General features: G+C 41.3%; 1 protein-coding gene across 2 annotated transcripts; it reads left to right on the top strand.

The window, feature by feature from the left end:
* The first annotated feature begins 249 nt into the window (after nucleotides 1-249).
* ppp1r3da (protein phosphatase 1, regulatory subunit 3Da) lies at nucleotides 250-8,911 on the top strand. Of its 2 annotated transcripts, none has more exons than XM_023991122.2 (2): nucleotides 250-413; nucleotides 6,136-8,911. In XM_023991122.2, exon 2 carries the CDS (start codon nucleotides 6,163-6,165, stop codon nucleotides 7,069-7,071), a length of 909 nt encoding a protein of 302 aa, XP_023846890.1. In that variant the 5' UTR covers nucleotides 250-413; nucleotides 6,136-6,162; the 3' UTR covers nucleotides 7,072-8,911. The 2 variants fall into 2 exon arrangements, with proteins under 2 accessions (XP_023846890.1, XP_023846891.1); XM_023991123.2 differs by lacking the exon at nucleotides 250-413 and adding an exon at nucleotides 467-1,296.
* The last annotated feature ends 5,887 nt before the right edge of the window (nucleotides 8,912-14,798 follow it).

Here is a 14,798-nt window from a genome sequence, read left to right as displayed (position 1 = left end):
TTTAATCCTTAACCATACAGACGTTTAAATGTGTTTCAGGTTCAGTAGGTACATTTATGTTAACTTAAATGCACACTAAAACGCTGACAAATATTACTATCATGAGCTCAACCACTGCATTTCCCGTAAGACAGACAACCTGATAAAATCAGGTCTGTCATTGGCATGGCAAAATTAAAGTATGTGGGCGCATCTTCGATGATCTACACATTGTGAGTTTTGCATCCGGGATAGGCCTACTGTGTGTTGGCTACATGAGTATTTACCCACATGTTGTGCGAGTCCGCGTAATCACACGCACGCGAATGGCCAACTACGAAATATATAGGCTGCTAGTAAATGGAGGATCAGTCTTCGGCTTCAACCTACAAAATATAGCCTACTTGACAATCACTACATACTTCGTACAAATGGTGAGCTGTTGTGATTTGTTCATTCGTTTTTATTGAATAAGCCAACCATTTCAAGTGATCAACATAAGAATATAATATGTATTTCCTGACTCGAGAGGATACGCCATAGACTGTAGAAAGACGCCAAGTCTTCCTTTCTGTCTGAAAGTGAAGTCGCACTATAAAGACCGAGGCTGTGTTTGAGAGCAACAAAACCGTGTTGTATCATGGGTAGAGTGTGACTGACTGATCTACAAATAATAATGAGTCATTATGGTGTAAGGTGATTTGTAGATTATGTTAATAAAGTCTGATTTAAAAAACATACGACAGCAAAGATTTTTATAACTAAACCAAGACAGACCACAGCCTCTCGTTTCCAATAGAAACAAATGAGTCATAGTGGGCAGAACAAGCAAGGAGGTGGGCAGAGCCAGCGAGATCCTATTTGCCTGTTCTAGCAGACGTCTGCATATTTCCGTTAGGGAACGCACAATCTGTGAAGCGCGCGTGTGCAATAACGCAATTCGCCTTTGCACGCGATTTTATTTTTGCAAATGTTAAAGTCTAAAATACTTAATCCACTCTGTTTAAAACAGATTCTAGTTTTGGGAACAGAAAGCTGTATTGAGATCAAATGTTTAATCGATGAGAAATCCATCTCCTTCCATCTTCTCCCACTGCTGGCTACTAGGCTTCCTCTCACTTCCATATTTGGTAGTGAGTGGAAATTCCAAGCGGATGCTCCACATGTGTACATCCGGTGAAATATCTGTCTCATTGTTCTATCTGTGACAATAGTCCGTTTGAAAAAGGTAAAGGGTACAACATTTCCAAAACATCAGACTCTTGCCATGGTTAACCCAGGGATATTCAGTCTGAAAGAAGTCTGCCTAAAAAATATGTAAGACTCTACAAGCCAGAATGTTCCAGAATGTTGGATAAAATTAGATTTACCGTTGTCAGTGCTGTTGGTTCTTTTGACAGTAGGAGAAGGAGAAAGTGTAATTTACCTGACTTTTTGCTGCGGTGGTAGGTTCTGTCACTTGTATTTTCAATCTCCTGATGTAATGCGCGTGATGAACAATATGTAAACAATAGCTTAATGTAACCGAAGGTAGTCAACCGAAGCACGTTTCCTTGCAATCAGCTGGAAGTGTTTGTCAAATTTGCCAGCTGATTGCGTGGGACAATGTTCGGTCTGTGGTTTGGTTAGGCTCGGCCATATTGTACAAGCGTTTGTCTCATGCGAAAAACTGATATACAGGATAGCATACTGAAGGTTGGGTTGATAAGGCTTCCCTGTGGATATTTTGTCTCCGATCAAACAAGCGGGGAGAGGCTGCCCGTTGTCACAGTTCCAAGATCAGTCAGAAGCGTCCAGTTAACTTTACCCCAATGAATCTTAAAACGGAACTTTGATCCGCATTAAATACTATTGATATCCTTCGCCACTGTCGTTTTACGACAGATATTTAGATCCAGTCATGACCAGGGGTGTAGTGCTACCGGACAACACTGGGCCAATTGTGAGCTGCCCCATGGGACTCCCGGTCATGGCGGGTTGTGACACAGTCTGGGATCGAACTGGGATTTGTAGTGACGCCTTGCCTTAGACCGCTGCGCTACTTGGGAGGCCCCTGTAGTAAGGATTTATGTTTACTACTTGGTCAATTGATTTGATAGCATGTTTAATCTATGCAACTAAATTCTATGAATGGATAGTTCACCTGTTTTCTTTTATCCTGTAGTAGGGTATATTGTATCCATCTGTTCAAGCTAATCAAAATTGATTTATGATACAGTGTGTAAGCTACACAAAATGCTTACTCGCAATAAAGCTATCCTCATAAACAGTGCAATGATAGTAAGCTATTTGTATTTACATTAGGCTATAGCCTACAAATAGATGTACCATGTAGTCGTAGGCCTATTAGGCTGTAGGCCTACTGCAAATGATTGTTGTTTGTTCCTGAACTGGGCGAATGGTAGAGCTATCCTTCAGCACCACAAGTTGGTTCAACTTCTTTAACGTCATTGCGCGATTCTGGCGCTGTCCTTTCAGGTCCACAAAGGGCGCTCCAATCGCTTAAAATGACATCTCATCAAGATCTGTTGCCTACGCAATAGTCATACTCATCACTTCTTATTATTACAAATAGAAAAGTATCACTTCTCACAATGGTGCTTGTTTAGTAAAGTTAGATCAAAGCTGAATCAATCTCTTGCAAGATCACAATGATTCATTTGCATTTTACATAACAGAACCGAATATAATAACATAGTAGGCCTATAACATTACAGTTACACCAAAAACGCCTAATTTCAAATTATATTTTAGGATGGTTAGCTGAAGTTGACCATACAGTGCATTCGGAAAGTATTCAAACCCCTTTACTTTTTCCACATTTTGTTACGTTACAGCCTAAAATTGATTTTAAAATTGATTACTTTTATTTCTTATCCTCATCAATCTATACACAATAATACCCCATAATGACAAAGCAAAAACAGGATAATTCTTTTGTGTGCAAATGTATTAAAATAAATACGTTGTTTACATAAGTATTCAGACCCTTTGCTCTGAGACTCGAAATTGAGCTCAGGTGCATCCTCTATTCATTGATCCTCCTTGAGATGTTTCAACAACTTGATTGGAGTCCACCTGTTGTAAATTCAATTGATTGGACATGATTTGGAAAGGCACACACCTGTCTATATAAGGTCCCACAGTTGAAAGTGCATGTCAGAGCAAAAACCAAGCCTTGAGGTCGAAGGAATTGTCCGTAGAGTGCTGAGACAGGATTCTGTCAAGGGCGTTGGTCAGGGAGATGACCAAGAACTCGATGGTCACTCTGACAGAGCTCCAGAGTTCCTCTGTGGAGATGGGAGAACCTTCCTGAAGGACAACCATCTCTGCAGCACTCCGCCAATCAGGCCTTTGTGGTAGTGGCCAGACGGAATCCCCTCTTCAGTAAAAGTCACATGACAGCCCGCTTGGAGTTTTCCAAAACAAGATTCTTTGGTCTAATGAAAACAAGATTGAACTCTTTGGCCTGAATGCCAAGCGTCACGTCTGGAGGAAACATGGCACCATCCCTACGGTGAAGCGTGGTGGCAGCATCAGGACCTCAGACTGGGGCGAAGGTTCACCTTCCAACAGGACAACAACCCTAAGCACACAGCCAATAAAATGCAGGAGTGGCTTTGGGACAAGTCTCTGAATGTCCTTGAGTGGCCCAGCCAGAGCCCGGACTTGAACCCAGTCGAGCATCTCTGGAGAGACCTGGAAATAGCTGTGCATTGATGCTCACCATCCAACCTGACAGAACTTGAGAGGATCTGCAGAGAAGAATTTGAGAAATCCCCAAATACAGGTGTGTCAAGCTTGTAGCGTCATACCCAAGAAGACTTGAGGCTGTAATCGCTGCCAAAGGAGCTTCGACAAAGGACTGAGTAAAGGGTCTGAATTCTTATGTAAATGTGATATTTCTGACTTTTATTTTTAATAAATGTGCAAAAATGTAAAAAAGCTGTTTATTTTGTCATTATATGGTATTGTGTGTAGATTGAGGGGGGGGGTGGGGACGATTGAATCCATTTTAGAATAAGGCTGTAACGTGGAAAAAGTGAAGGGGTCTGAATACTTTCTGAATGCACTGTACATGCACTAGTAGGCAGTATATGTACCTGTCTCTTATACACATCTAGATGTGTATAAGAGACAGGCTCTAACTGTCAATAGTAAAACAAAGCTTAAAACATTGAGTGAATACAGAAAATGAATGGGGAAGTTGCTTTCCTCCTGTCTCTTATACACATCTAGATGTGTATAAGAGACAGCTCTCAGGCACCTTGCTAGCCGAAGGTCAGGCAAAAGAGAACAACAAGGGGTACGGAAATACAGATAACCCGCGATGGGCCAAACCAAAATATACAAAACTTTTACAATCACATGTATGTACAATATTGATATGAAAAAGTGTTTGTACACCAAAGAAAAACATTAGCTATGCAGCTGTAATTAAATAAAAAATACACTGAATTATTATTATTATCAAATTATTAACATCCCCTCTTGACCTGCCCTATTTGAATTGGTCCTTGTGTGCAATTTGGTGCATAATCTAGGGGAACAACATCACACTGCTACATGGGTGCACAGGCTAATTCAGGAGACAGTTTGTAGTTTTTATGCTCTGATATCAGGAGCTGGCAGTGAAAAGTTTGATTAAACAATTCAGAGACTGTAGCTAATAAATCAGATGACTTACATTTAAGGAGAGCAAATCGATATACAATCAACTAATCAGCTGTAACTGTCAATAGTAAAACAAAGCTTAAAACATTGAGTGAATACAGAAAATGAATGGGGAAGTTGCTTTCCTCCTCCTCACCACTCTATGGCTGCCAGTCCACCCATTATGACATCATTGACTTGACTGGGGAAGTCCATTCTGTTCATTCTATTTCAATGCTGAATCACGCAACCCCCCCCCCCCCCCTCCCCCCACACACACAGGAATTTTGGGGACTGTATTTATGCTATATAAAGTCACATGTTCTGTAGCCCAGACTAGTCACACCATTAATTGTTTGTTTTACACTGGCTCTTTTTTGTGCATGTTATACAATATGTATTTGGACAGTGAAGCTAATATCTTGTCTTGATGGGTCGATGCTACCATTTTGGATTTGAGATCAAATGATGAATATGAGGCGGCAGTGCATAATGTCACCTTCTCTTTCAGCGTATTTTCATACATCTGTTTTGCCATTTAGAAATAAAAGCGCTTTAGGTAGGCCCATCTAGTCCACCCATTTTAATAGTTAAAGGGATAGTGTGAAATGTTGGCAATTAAGCCCTTTTTCTACTTACCTATAGTCAGATGAACTCATGGATAGGTCTACCATTTTAATGTCTCTGCATGCAGTTTGAGGGAAGTTGAAGGTAGTTTTGCGAGCCATCGCTAACTAGCGTTAGCACAATGACTGGAAGTCTCTGGAAACATATAGCCAAAGATGTTTTATATCTAACCTTTCTAGAATATAATTGCGTATTTTTGTTAGYGAACACCTACTCTGTGAAGTGTGCGTGTGCAATAACTCAATTCGCCCTTGCACTCCTAAACAACATTTTCCCAAACTTTGGCAAAGGGTAAAGTCTACAAAACGTAGTCCACTCTGTTTATTACAGGTTTTAGTTTTGGAAACAGAACTGTGTTGAGATTAAATGTTTAATCTCGGAGAAAATGTGCAGATGGGCAAATGATAAATCAATACCATGTTTGCAATTTCTTTAGCTAAATGGGTATATATTGCTTTATCATTTTCATGATTGAGTATGCATAATGCCTGCCAATTTGAAAAATAAAAAGCGAGCAGTGTGTGTGCTGTTTGTGCCGCGTTCACGTGCTCGCCGGAATGAGAAACTCAGACATTTCCACTTGATAACTGGTTGTACACGTGTCGCATTCAACCAGTTAGCAAGTTGGATATTTCAGAGTTTCCTATTTCTGACTAGCACGTCAACGCGACACCAAATTCCCATGGTACTATCCAGTACAATACTGACACAGAGACTAAATGTGAAGTTTCACTGTTCAAAAGCATATGGTGAAGAATGTAGATAACACGGGATKATTTTTTATTTATTAAATGCCCTGAATGTGTTTTTACATTGCAAAACTCACCAGATTTGAGATTATGCACCCATAACTTTTTCCTTCCCTTTTTTTATAAGGTGTGAAGGACCTCTTTAATTAACAGCATGGATTGGACTATTGGGAAGGAGAGAATTCCCTCATGTAATAGTGAACTGCCTAAGGCCTCAAAGAATGCCTCCGGAACCAACCTCACTATCAATCTGAATGAAATGCTCAGATCAAAAGCTGACGTGGAAAGGAAGCGTGTTCCAATCCGCCCACCCAACCCAAGAGCCTCTGCACCCAGGGAACTGGGGTTTAGTCGAGGCCTTTCGTGTGAGCCCATGCCCAAACCCATTATCCGAAGACGTGCACGATCTCTATCTTCCTCCACAGAGTGGAAGAGGCACACTCGTAATGTTGGGGTGCGTTTTGTAGACTGTCTGGGCCTGGACCTAGAGGACGTTAAGGTTTTCAAAACCGGGGAGGATCCCTTTGTGCCACAACATGTCTCCTTCAGGCTTTTGATGGGTGCAGAGCTGGCTGGGGGGAAGAACTTGGAAATCTCGCTGCCGTATCTGAAGCCGGTGTTCCCTCAGCAACCCGGTGATCGACCTGAATTCTTCAGCCGCCTGCGCCAGCAGAGAGTCTGTCTGGAGAGGGTTTTGTGCTTTGACCTGGGCATCATCGGGATCACTCAGGTCCTCAACCTCCATTTTGAGAAAGAGGTGAGCGTGCGCTATTCTTTCACAGGATGGAGGTGCAGCTCAGAAACCAAGGCCTCCTGGGTATCCACCACCTGCAAGTCCTGGGATGGAACGCAGGAGCAGCTCAATTGTGACACCTTTCGTTTCCACCTGCCTGTTCCTCCCTTCCTGCTACCTGGAGCTGCTTTGGAATTTGCTGTCCGATACAAAGTGTCTGGGAAAGAGCACTGGGACAACAACGAGGGGCAAAACTATAAGTTGGTCTGCCATAGCTACAAACTGACTGTGCCCAAGGAGTGTGAGCATAGCATGGTGCACTTTATTTGAGCTCATTTAACAAGGAGCATTTACTGGTTGCTCTCATAAGTTCCAATAAATAATTTGGCCATGAGGTCAAAAACATCATCAGAACTGAGAGGCAGCAGTAGTGTTCAGAAAAAGACAGATCTGGTATATATGAATAACATGTTATTGGAGCACTCAGCTAATAGAGAAACACGTCATGGTTATCTGTGACTGTGGTGGAAGCCAGGTTTTTTATTAATTCATACACATTTATTTTAACAGAGCACACCTATTAGTATTGGAGTGCATGTTTTCAAATGCAAATGCAAATGCACTTTATTATATACAGTGCCTTCGGAAAGTATTCAGACACCTTGACTTTTTCCACATTTTGTTACATTACAGCCTTATTCTAAAATAGACATAAATCTACACTCAATGCCCCATAATGACAAAGCAAAAACAGTTTTTTATCAATTTGAGCTGGCCTCCTGGCCAAACTGAGAAATCGTGTGAGAAGGGCCTTGGTCAGGGAGTTGACCAAGAACCCAATGGTCACTCTGATAGAGCTCCGGAGTTCCTCTGTGGAGATGGTTGTCCTTCTGGAAGTTTCTCCCATCTCTGCAGCACTCTACCAAGCAGGCCTTTATGGTAGAGTGGTCAGACGGAAGCTACTCCTTAGTAGAGACGCATGACAGCCCTCTTGGAGTTTGCCAAAAGGCACCTAAAGATTCTCTGGTCTGATGAAACCAATATTGAACTCTTTGGCCAGAATGCCAAGCGTCACGTTTGGAGGAAACCTGGCACCACCCCTACTGTGAAGCGTGGTGGTGGCGGCATCATGCTGTGGCGATGTTTTTCAGCCGCAGAGACTGGGAGACTAGTCAGGATGTAGGCAAAGATGAACGAAGCAAAGTACAGAGAGATCCTTGATGAAAACCTGCTCCAGAGCACTCAGGTCCTCAGACTGGGGCGAAGGTTCACCTTCCAACAGGACAATGACCCTTAGCACACAGCCAAGACAACACAGGAGTGGCTTTGGGAAAAGTCTCTGAATGTCCTTGAGTGGCCTTGCCAGAGCCCGGACTTGAACCAGATCTAACATCTCTGGAGAGACCTGAAAATAGCTGTGCAAGGATGCTCCCCATCCAACTTGACATAGCTTGAGAGGATCTGCAGAGAAGAATAGGAGAAACTCTCCAAATACAGGTGTGCCAAGCTTGTAGTGTCATACCCAATAAGACTCGAGGCTGTAATCACTGCCAAAGGTGCTTCAACAAAGGACTGAGTAAAGGGTCTGAATACTTATGTAAATGTAATATTTCAGTTCTTCAAACCAGTTTTTGCCTTGTCATTATGGGGTATTGTGTGTAGATTGATGAGGGGGAAAAAACTATTGAATGTATTTTAGAATAAGGCTGTAACTAAATGTGGAAAAGTCAAGGGGTCTGAATACTTTCCGAAGGCACTGTATACAGCACTTGTTCAGATAAGACTGACACAGAGTACACATTTCACTGTGGCAATGTGCCTCTGGATAATGCACTTACTTTATGGTTTCTACTTGTCGGATGTTTTAAAATAATTTTGACTTACTCTGACTCTGGTCCTCGGAACTAGCCATGCTTGCCAGGTGGAACACATGTAACTGGTTGAGATTAATTTATAACAGGAAATAAAGAGTTGTCATCTTCAAGAGAAGATCAGCCAAGCATTTAAACTATGCAACCAAGCAGCTTTTAGTTCAAATATTACTCATGATATAAATAGAAAATATTTAGCTACTAACAAAAGAAATACACTGTTTAACTGGTCGTACTTAGAAAAGTTAATACTATTGTTTCTTGTTCTTTTTACATTAAAGCACAGTTGATGATAGAAACCTCTGTTGTGAATTATTTGCCTTTGTTGCTTACAATACAACACTAAAGCTGTCTTTACACTGCAGCTAAAATTGACCCAATTCAACAACAAAATAATTCTCCTGTGACACAGTTTAATCTTCTTTAGAATGGTGTGAACAGCTAAAAACCACATGGAGTCACATCTTTTCAGTTCTGATTTGGACCACATTCATATGTGCTACTATATCCAATACCTAGCCACGTGACCTGTATCTGGACATGCCAATCAGATTTCTTCAGTGCCCAGGTGATTTTTACTACACTCTCCATGCAACAGGTTAATTTTGTCACAACTGCATTGGTGGTAACAGTTGAAATGGACAGTGACAGCACGTACCAGCATAGCCTCTTCGCTCGGTCGACCAATACATAATGGTCTCCCATCACTGAACACTATATCCTGGTACCCCGCAAAATATTTACCAGCTCTATGATTTACAGTGGGGAGAACAAGTATTTGATACACTGCCGATTTTGCAGGTTTTCCTACTTACAAAGCATGTAGAGGTCTGTAATTTTTATCATAGGTACACTTCAACTGTGAGAGACGGAATCTAAAACAAAAATCCAGAAAATCACATTGTATGATTTTTAAGTAATTAATTTGCATTTTATTGCATGACATAAGTATTTGAAAACCTACCAACCAGTAAGAATTCCGGCTCTCACGGACCTGTTAGTTTTTCTTTAAGAAGCCCTCCTGTTCTCCTCTCATTACCTGTATTAACTTCACCTGTTTGAACTCGTTACCTGTATAAAAGACACCTGTCCACAAACTCAATCAAACAGACTCCAACCTCTCCACAATGGCCAAGACCAGAGAGCTGTGTAAGGACATAAGGGATAAAATTGTAGACCTGCACAAGGCTGGGATGGGCTACAGGACAATAGGCAAGCAGCTTGGTGAGAAGGCAACAAATGTTGGCGCAATTATTAGAAAATGGWAGAAGTTCAAGATGACGGTCAATCACCCTCGGTCTGGGGCTCCATGCAAGATCTCACCTCGTGGGGCATCAATGATCATGAGGAAGGTGAGGGATCAGCCCAGAACTACACTGCAGGACCTGGTCAATGACCTGAAGAGAGCTGGGACCACAGTCTCAAAGAAAACCATTAGTAACACACTACGCCGTCATGGATTAAAATCCTGCAGCGCTCGCAAAGTCCCCCTGCTCAAGCCAGCGCATGTCCAGGCCTGTCTGAAGTTTGCCAATGACCATCTGGATGATCCAGAGGAGGAATGGGAGAAGGTCATGTGGTCTGATGAGACAAAAATAGAGCTTTTTGGTCTAAACTCCACTCGCCGTGTTTGGAGGAAGAAGAAGTATGAGGACAACCCCAAGAACACCATCCCAACCGTGAAGCATGAGGTGGACATCATTCTTTGGGGATGCTTTTCTGCAAAGGGGACAGGGCGACTTCACCGTATTGAGGGGAGGATGGATGGGCCATGTATCGCGAGATCTTGGCCAACAACCTCCTTCCCTCAGTAAGAGCATTGAAGATGGGTCGTGGCTGGGTCTTCCAGCATGACAACAACCCGAAACACACAGCCAGGGCAACTAAGGAGTGGCTCCGTAAGAAGCATCTCAAGGTCCTGGAGTGGCCTAGCCAGTCTCCAGACCTGAACCCAATAGAAACTCTTGGAGGGAGCTGAAAGTCCGTATTGCCCAGCGACAGCCCCGAAACTGAAGGATCTGGAGAAGGTCTGTATGGAGGAGTGGGCCAAAATCCCTGCTGCAGTGCAAACCTGGTCAAGAACTACAGGAACGTATGATCTCTGTAATTGCAAACAAAGGTTTCTGTACCAAATATTAAGTTCTGCTTTTCTGATGTATCAAATACTTATGTCATGCAATAAAATGCAAATTAATTACTTAAAAATCATACAATGTGATTTTCTGGATTCCGTCTCTCACAGTTGAAGTGTACCTATGATAAAAATTACAGACCTCCACATGCTTTGTAAGTAGGAAAACCTGCAAAATCGGCAGTGTATCAAATACTTGTTCTCCCCACTGTACATGTTTCCGGGAAAAAAAATTCCCATCACTGAATGCATATCTAGAATTAATCCGGAATGCCTTACCAGTCAGCATGGGTTATCCTTTTTACTTTACACCAGGGGTAAGCAACTAGATTCCGCTGCAAACCAATTTTTGTCGGAATGGATGGTAAGGGGGCCGAAACCTAATTTATAATCATTTGTCGAATTCAAATTGACAACAAGTAAGCCCAAATCCGATTTGTATTTGACAATAACAATCATTTTATACCTTCATTACATTGAGACACGATTACATATGTCTCTTTATTTGTGGGGATACCTGGGAACATATTTCTTAGTTTAAATACATTTTCCGCTGAATTCCTGGTAGGTTAGTCTCATTGAGATTACAAACCTATTTTGCAAGAGAGACCTGGACAAAAAAAATCAGCAAGCAAAGTTTCAAACATTTACAACATAAAACACAAGCACTACAGTTTAAAAATGTCAGTTTACACATTGAACAGGCACATTAGTTTTGGCAGAAGTGGTTCATCTAGGGGTCAAAACATTGACAGCCCCCTAAACCATTTTCCACCATAGATTTTACCCTGGCTTTAATATCAGTTAAGGAGCTCCTGTCATTTTAAGTCCTTTTGTAGCTCCTTCAAAGTAGAGGGCAGGGTACTGGAACGCTTTTTTCACCTTGGTCTGTGCCGGCCTTAGGCACCATCAAAGAGATGTAGTTCTGTGAGCATACAGTGCTTTCATAAAGTAGTCGCACCCCTTGACTTTTTACTGATTTTGTTGTGTTACAGCCTGAATTTAGAATGGATTGAATAGAGATTTGTTTTGTCACTGGCCTACATACAATACCTCATAATGTCAAAGTCTAATTATGTTTTTCTGAATTTTTACTAATTAATAAAAAATGAAAAGATAATGTCTTGAGTCAATAAGCATTCAACCCCTTTGTTATGGCAAGCATAAATAAGTTCAGGAGTAAACATTTGCTTAACGAGTCACATAATAAGTTGCATGGACTCACTCTGTGTGCAATAATAGTGTTTAACATGATTTTTGAATGACTGCCTCATCTCTGTACCTCACACATACAGTTATCTGTAAGATCGGTCAGTCGAGCAGTGAATTTCAAACACCGATTCAACCACAATACCAGGGAGGTTTTCCAATACCTATTGGTAGATAAGTTTAAAAAAATACAAATAAAAAGCAGACATTGAATATCCCTTTGGTAGTTAGTCTTGTCCCATCGCTGCAACTGTACGGACTCGGAAGAGGTGAAGGTCAAGAGCCACGCATCCTCCGAAACACGACACTCCCAAGCCGCACTGCTTCTTAACAACCGCTTGCTTAACCCGGAAGCCAGCCGCACCAATGTGTCGGAGGAAATACAGTACAGCAGGTGACCGAAGTCATCATGCATGCACCTGGCCCGCCACAAGGAATCGCTAGACGAGGACATTGCTAGACGCTAGACGAGGACATTCTGTCCGGCCAAACCCTGCCTTAAACTGCTGCGCCACTCGGGAGGCCCATGGTGAAGTTCTTAATTACACTTTGGATGGTGTATCAACACAAGTCACTACATAAATACAGTTGCCAGAGAGGAAGGAATCCGCTCAGGGATTTCACAATGAGGCCAATGGTGACTTTAAAACAGTAATGGCTGTGATAGAGAAATGAGGCTGAATCAACATTGTAGTTACTCCACAATACTAACTTAATTGACAGAATGAAAAGGAAGCCTGTACAGAAAAAAAATATTCCTAAACATGCATCCTGTTTGCAACAAGGCACTAAAGTAATACTGCAAAAAATTCTAAAAACATGTTTTCACTGTCATTATGGGGTATTGTGCGTAGATGGGTGACAAGAAAATATATTTAATCAATTTTGAATTCAGGCTTTAACATAACAAAATGTGGAGGAATTCAAGGGGTATGAATACTATCTGAAGACACTGTAGGTGATCATTGGCCTTAGTCTGCTGGACAATGTAGGTACGCGAATGAGAACTGTCTCAGTATGGCCTTATAAATAAAAATGTACCAATGACTTAGTCTCCGAAGAGCTATGGAAGGCCAGTTAACTGGTGTGATTACAAGTCCACTTGCTGAAGGGTATTCTACATGTGTGATTACTCATGATCTATTTCATGTTTTTGCAAACTTATGTATTGTAATTACACATTTCAAAGTCACCTGTGAATTACCATGTTAATAACTCCAAACAAAATGTGACATTGTTACATGTAACTACAAGGGAAAGTATAACAAAAAAAACAGCTAGCTATGTTGTTGATATGTGTATCCTAATAGACTAGGACCATGTAACAACCCTTAAACAAGGCACACCATGCCATGTTATAACCTGTCCCAAAGGAATCATTGAATCAAATGTTATATTACTACGATGCTGTTGCAAAGGATACACTTGTAATTATAATGTATCTACCCAGGATCAAGCAATTTGATGCAAAGTGAAACATGTCTTTTTAATTGCTATGTATTTACAATGTAACAGCATTTGCAGACAGTAGGCTAACCAAGAGAAATAAGGACACAGGAGAACATTAGGTATAACCATGGAAAGAAGGTGTACCCAAACGTACAATTCCCCATTTCAGACTCATACCCAGGGTTGGGTAGTAACGGATTGCATGTAACAGGGATGCCTATGGACGGGGTGGTGGGTGATGCCCGGGGAGAGGGGTGATGGCGTGGCAAGGTGTGGAGGTCTGGACTTGGGCTGTGGAGGAAAAGTGGAGGTCAGGTGGAAAACCTGGACACCCAGGCCAAGGGAGAGGGCATGTTCCCTGAGCAGGGAGTATCGGCCAGGAGGTCTGGACTTAGGCTGTGGAGGGACAGTGGACTCTCTTAAGGGTCGGCATGCCATTAAATCTAGTTAAAGAGGAAACCGATACCGTTGCATCCAGAATGAAGGATCTACGAAGTGGTACGGGGGGACACGAATGTATTAGGGGTGGCGTCAATTCGGAATTTCTGAAATTAATCCTTGAATTTGAATTGAATTTGAATTGGCCACAACCCACAGGAAGCATCATTTTAATTGAAGGAACTAGAATTGAATTAAAAGCAATTCAAACCAATTCAACTGAGACATTAAAGTCTCATTAATTTGACACATATTTTATCAAATGGATCTGCCACTTATTAATGCAAAGAATACTCATACCATTTGAAATAATAGTTTGACTTTCATTGTCATGAAATTGACATTGTCATTGGATTGTTCCGTTTCATACTGCAGTGTTTGAGCTAATGCATTCTGAGAAATGTATTTATGTTTCTGATATTTAAAACATTAAAGGAAGGATGAATTATTATAGACAACACACGTGTAATTATTTAAAATTGTTTTAGGAGGATGAGTTTTAAAAATGACACGTTTCAACCATATGCTACATGGCATTGGGAGCCATACATGATGTCAAAATAAACATTTGTATAGTGATGTGTAGAATAAATAAATCATTTGAATTTCATTTAATTAAATTATACTTCCTTTAATTCAAATTCAATTCAAATTCTGCTTTCTGTTGGGTGTGGCCAATTCAAATTGAATTGAAATTCAAGAGCAATTCGCAACTCTATTCAGAACTGACCCCAACCCTGGAGTGTATCAGCAGCTGGGCAACCCTGGAGTGTATCAGCAGCTGGGCAGATTATGTTTGGACGTCAGAGGACAAACGTCATCAGGCATAATAGCGCCCTCTGGCGGGAACTTGGCCTGAGTCCAATGTGTAAAGAGAGGGTTTTTGAAATAAATTAAGGCCTATTTTATATATATATATATATATATATATATATATATATATATATATATATATATAT

Source organism: Salvelinus sp. IW2-2015, linkage group LG7 (genome assembly GCF_002910315.2).
Source record: "Salvelinus sp. IW2-2015 linkage group LG7, ASM291031v2, whole genome shotgun sequence".
Lineage (NCBI taxonomy): Eukaryota > Metazoa > Chordata > Actinopteri > Salmoniformes > Salmonidae > Salvelinus > Salvelinus sp. IW2-2015.
Note: the sequence above shows the minus strand (reverse complement) of the source record. Positions and strands in the feature narration are given on the sequence as shown.

Excerpts from the sequence above, each read along its gene's own strand:
- ppp1r3da (XM_023991122.2), top strand. The coding sequence starts at position 6,163 with ATGGATTGGACTATTGGGAAGGAGAGAATTCCCTCATGTAATAGTGAA.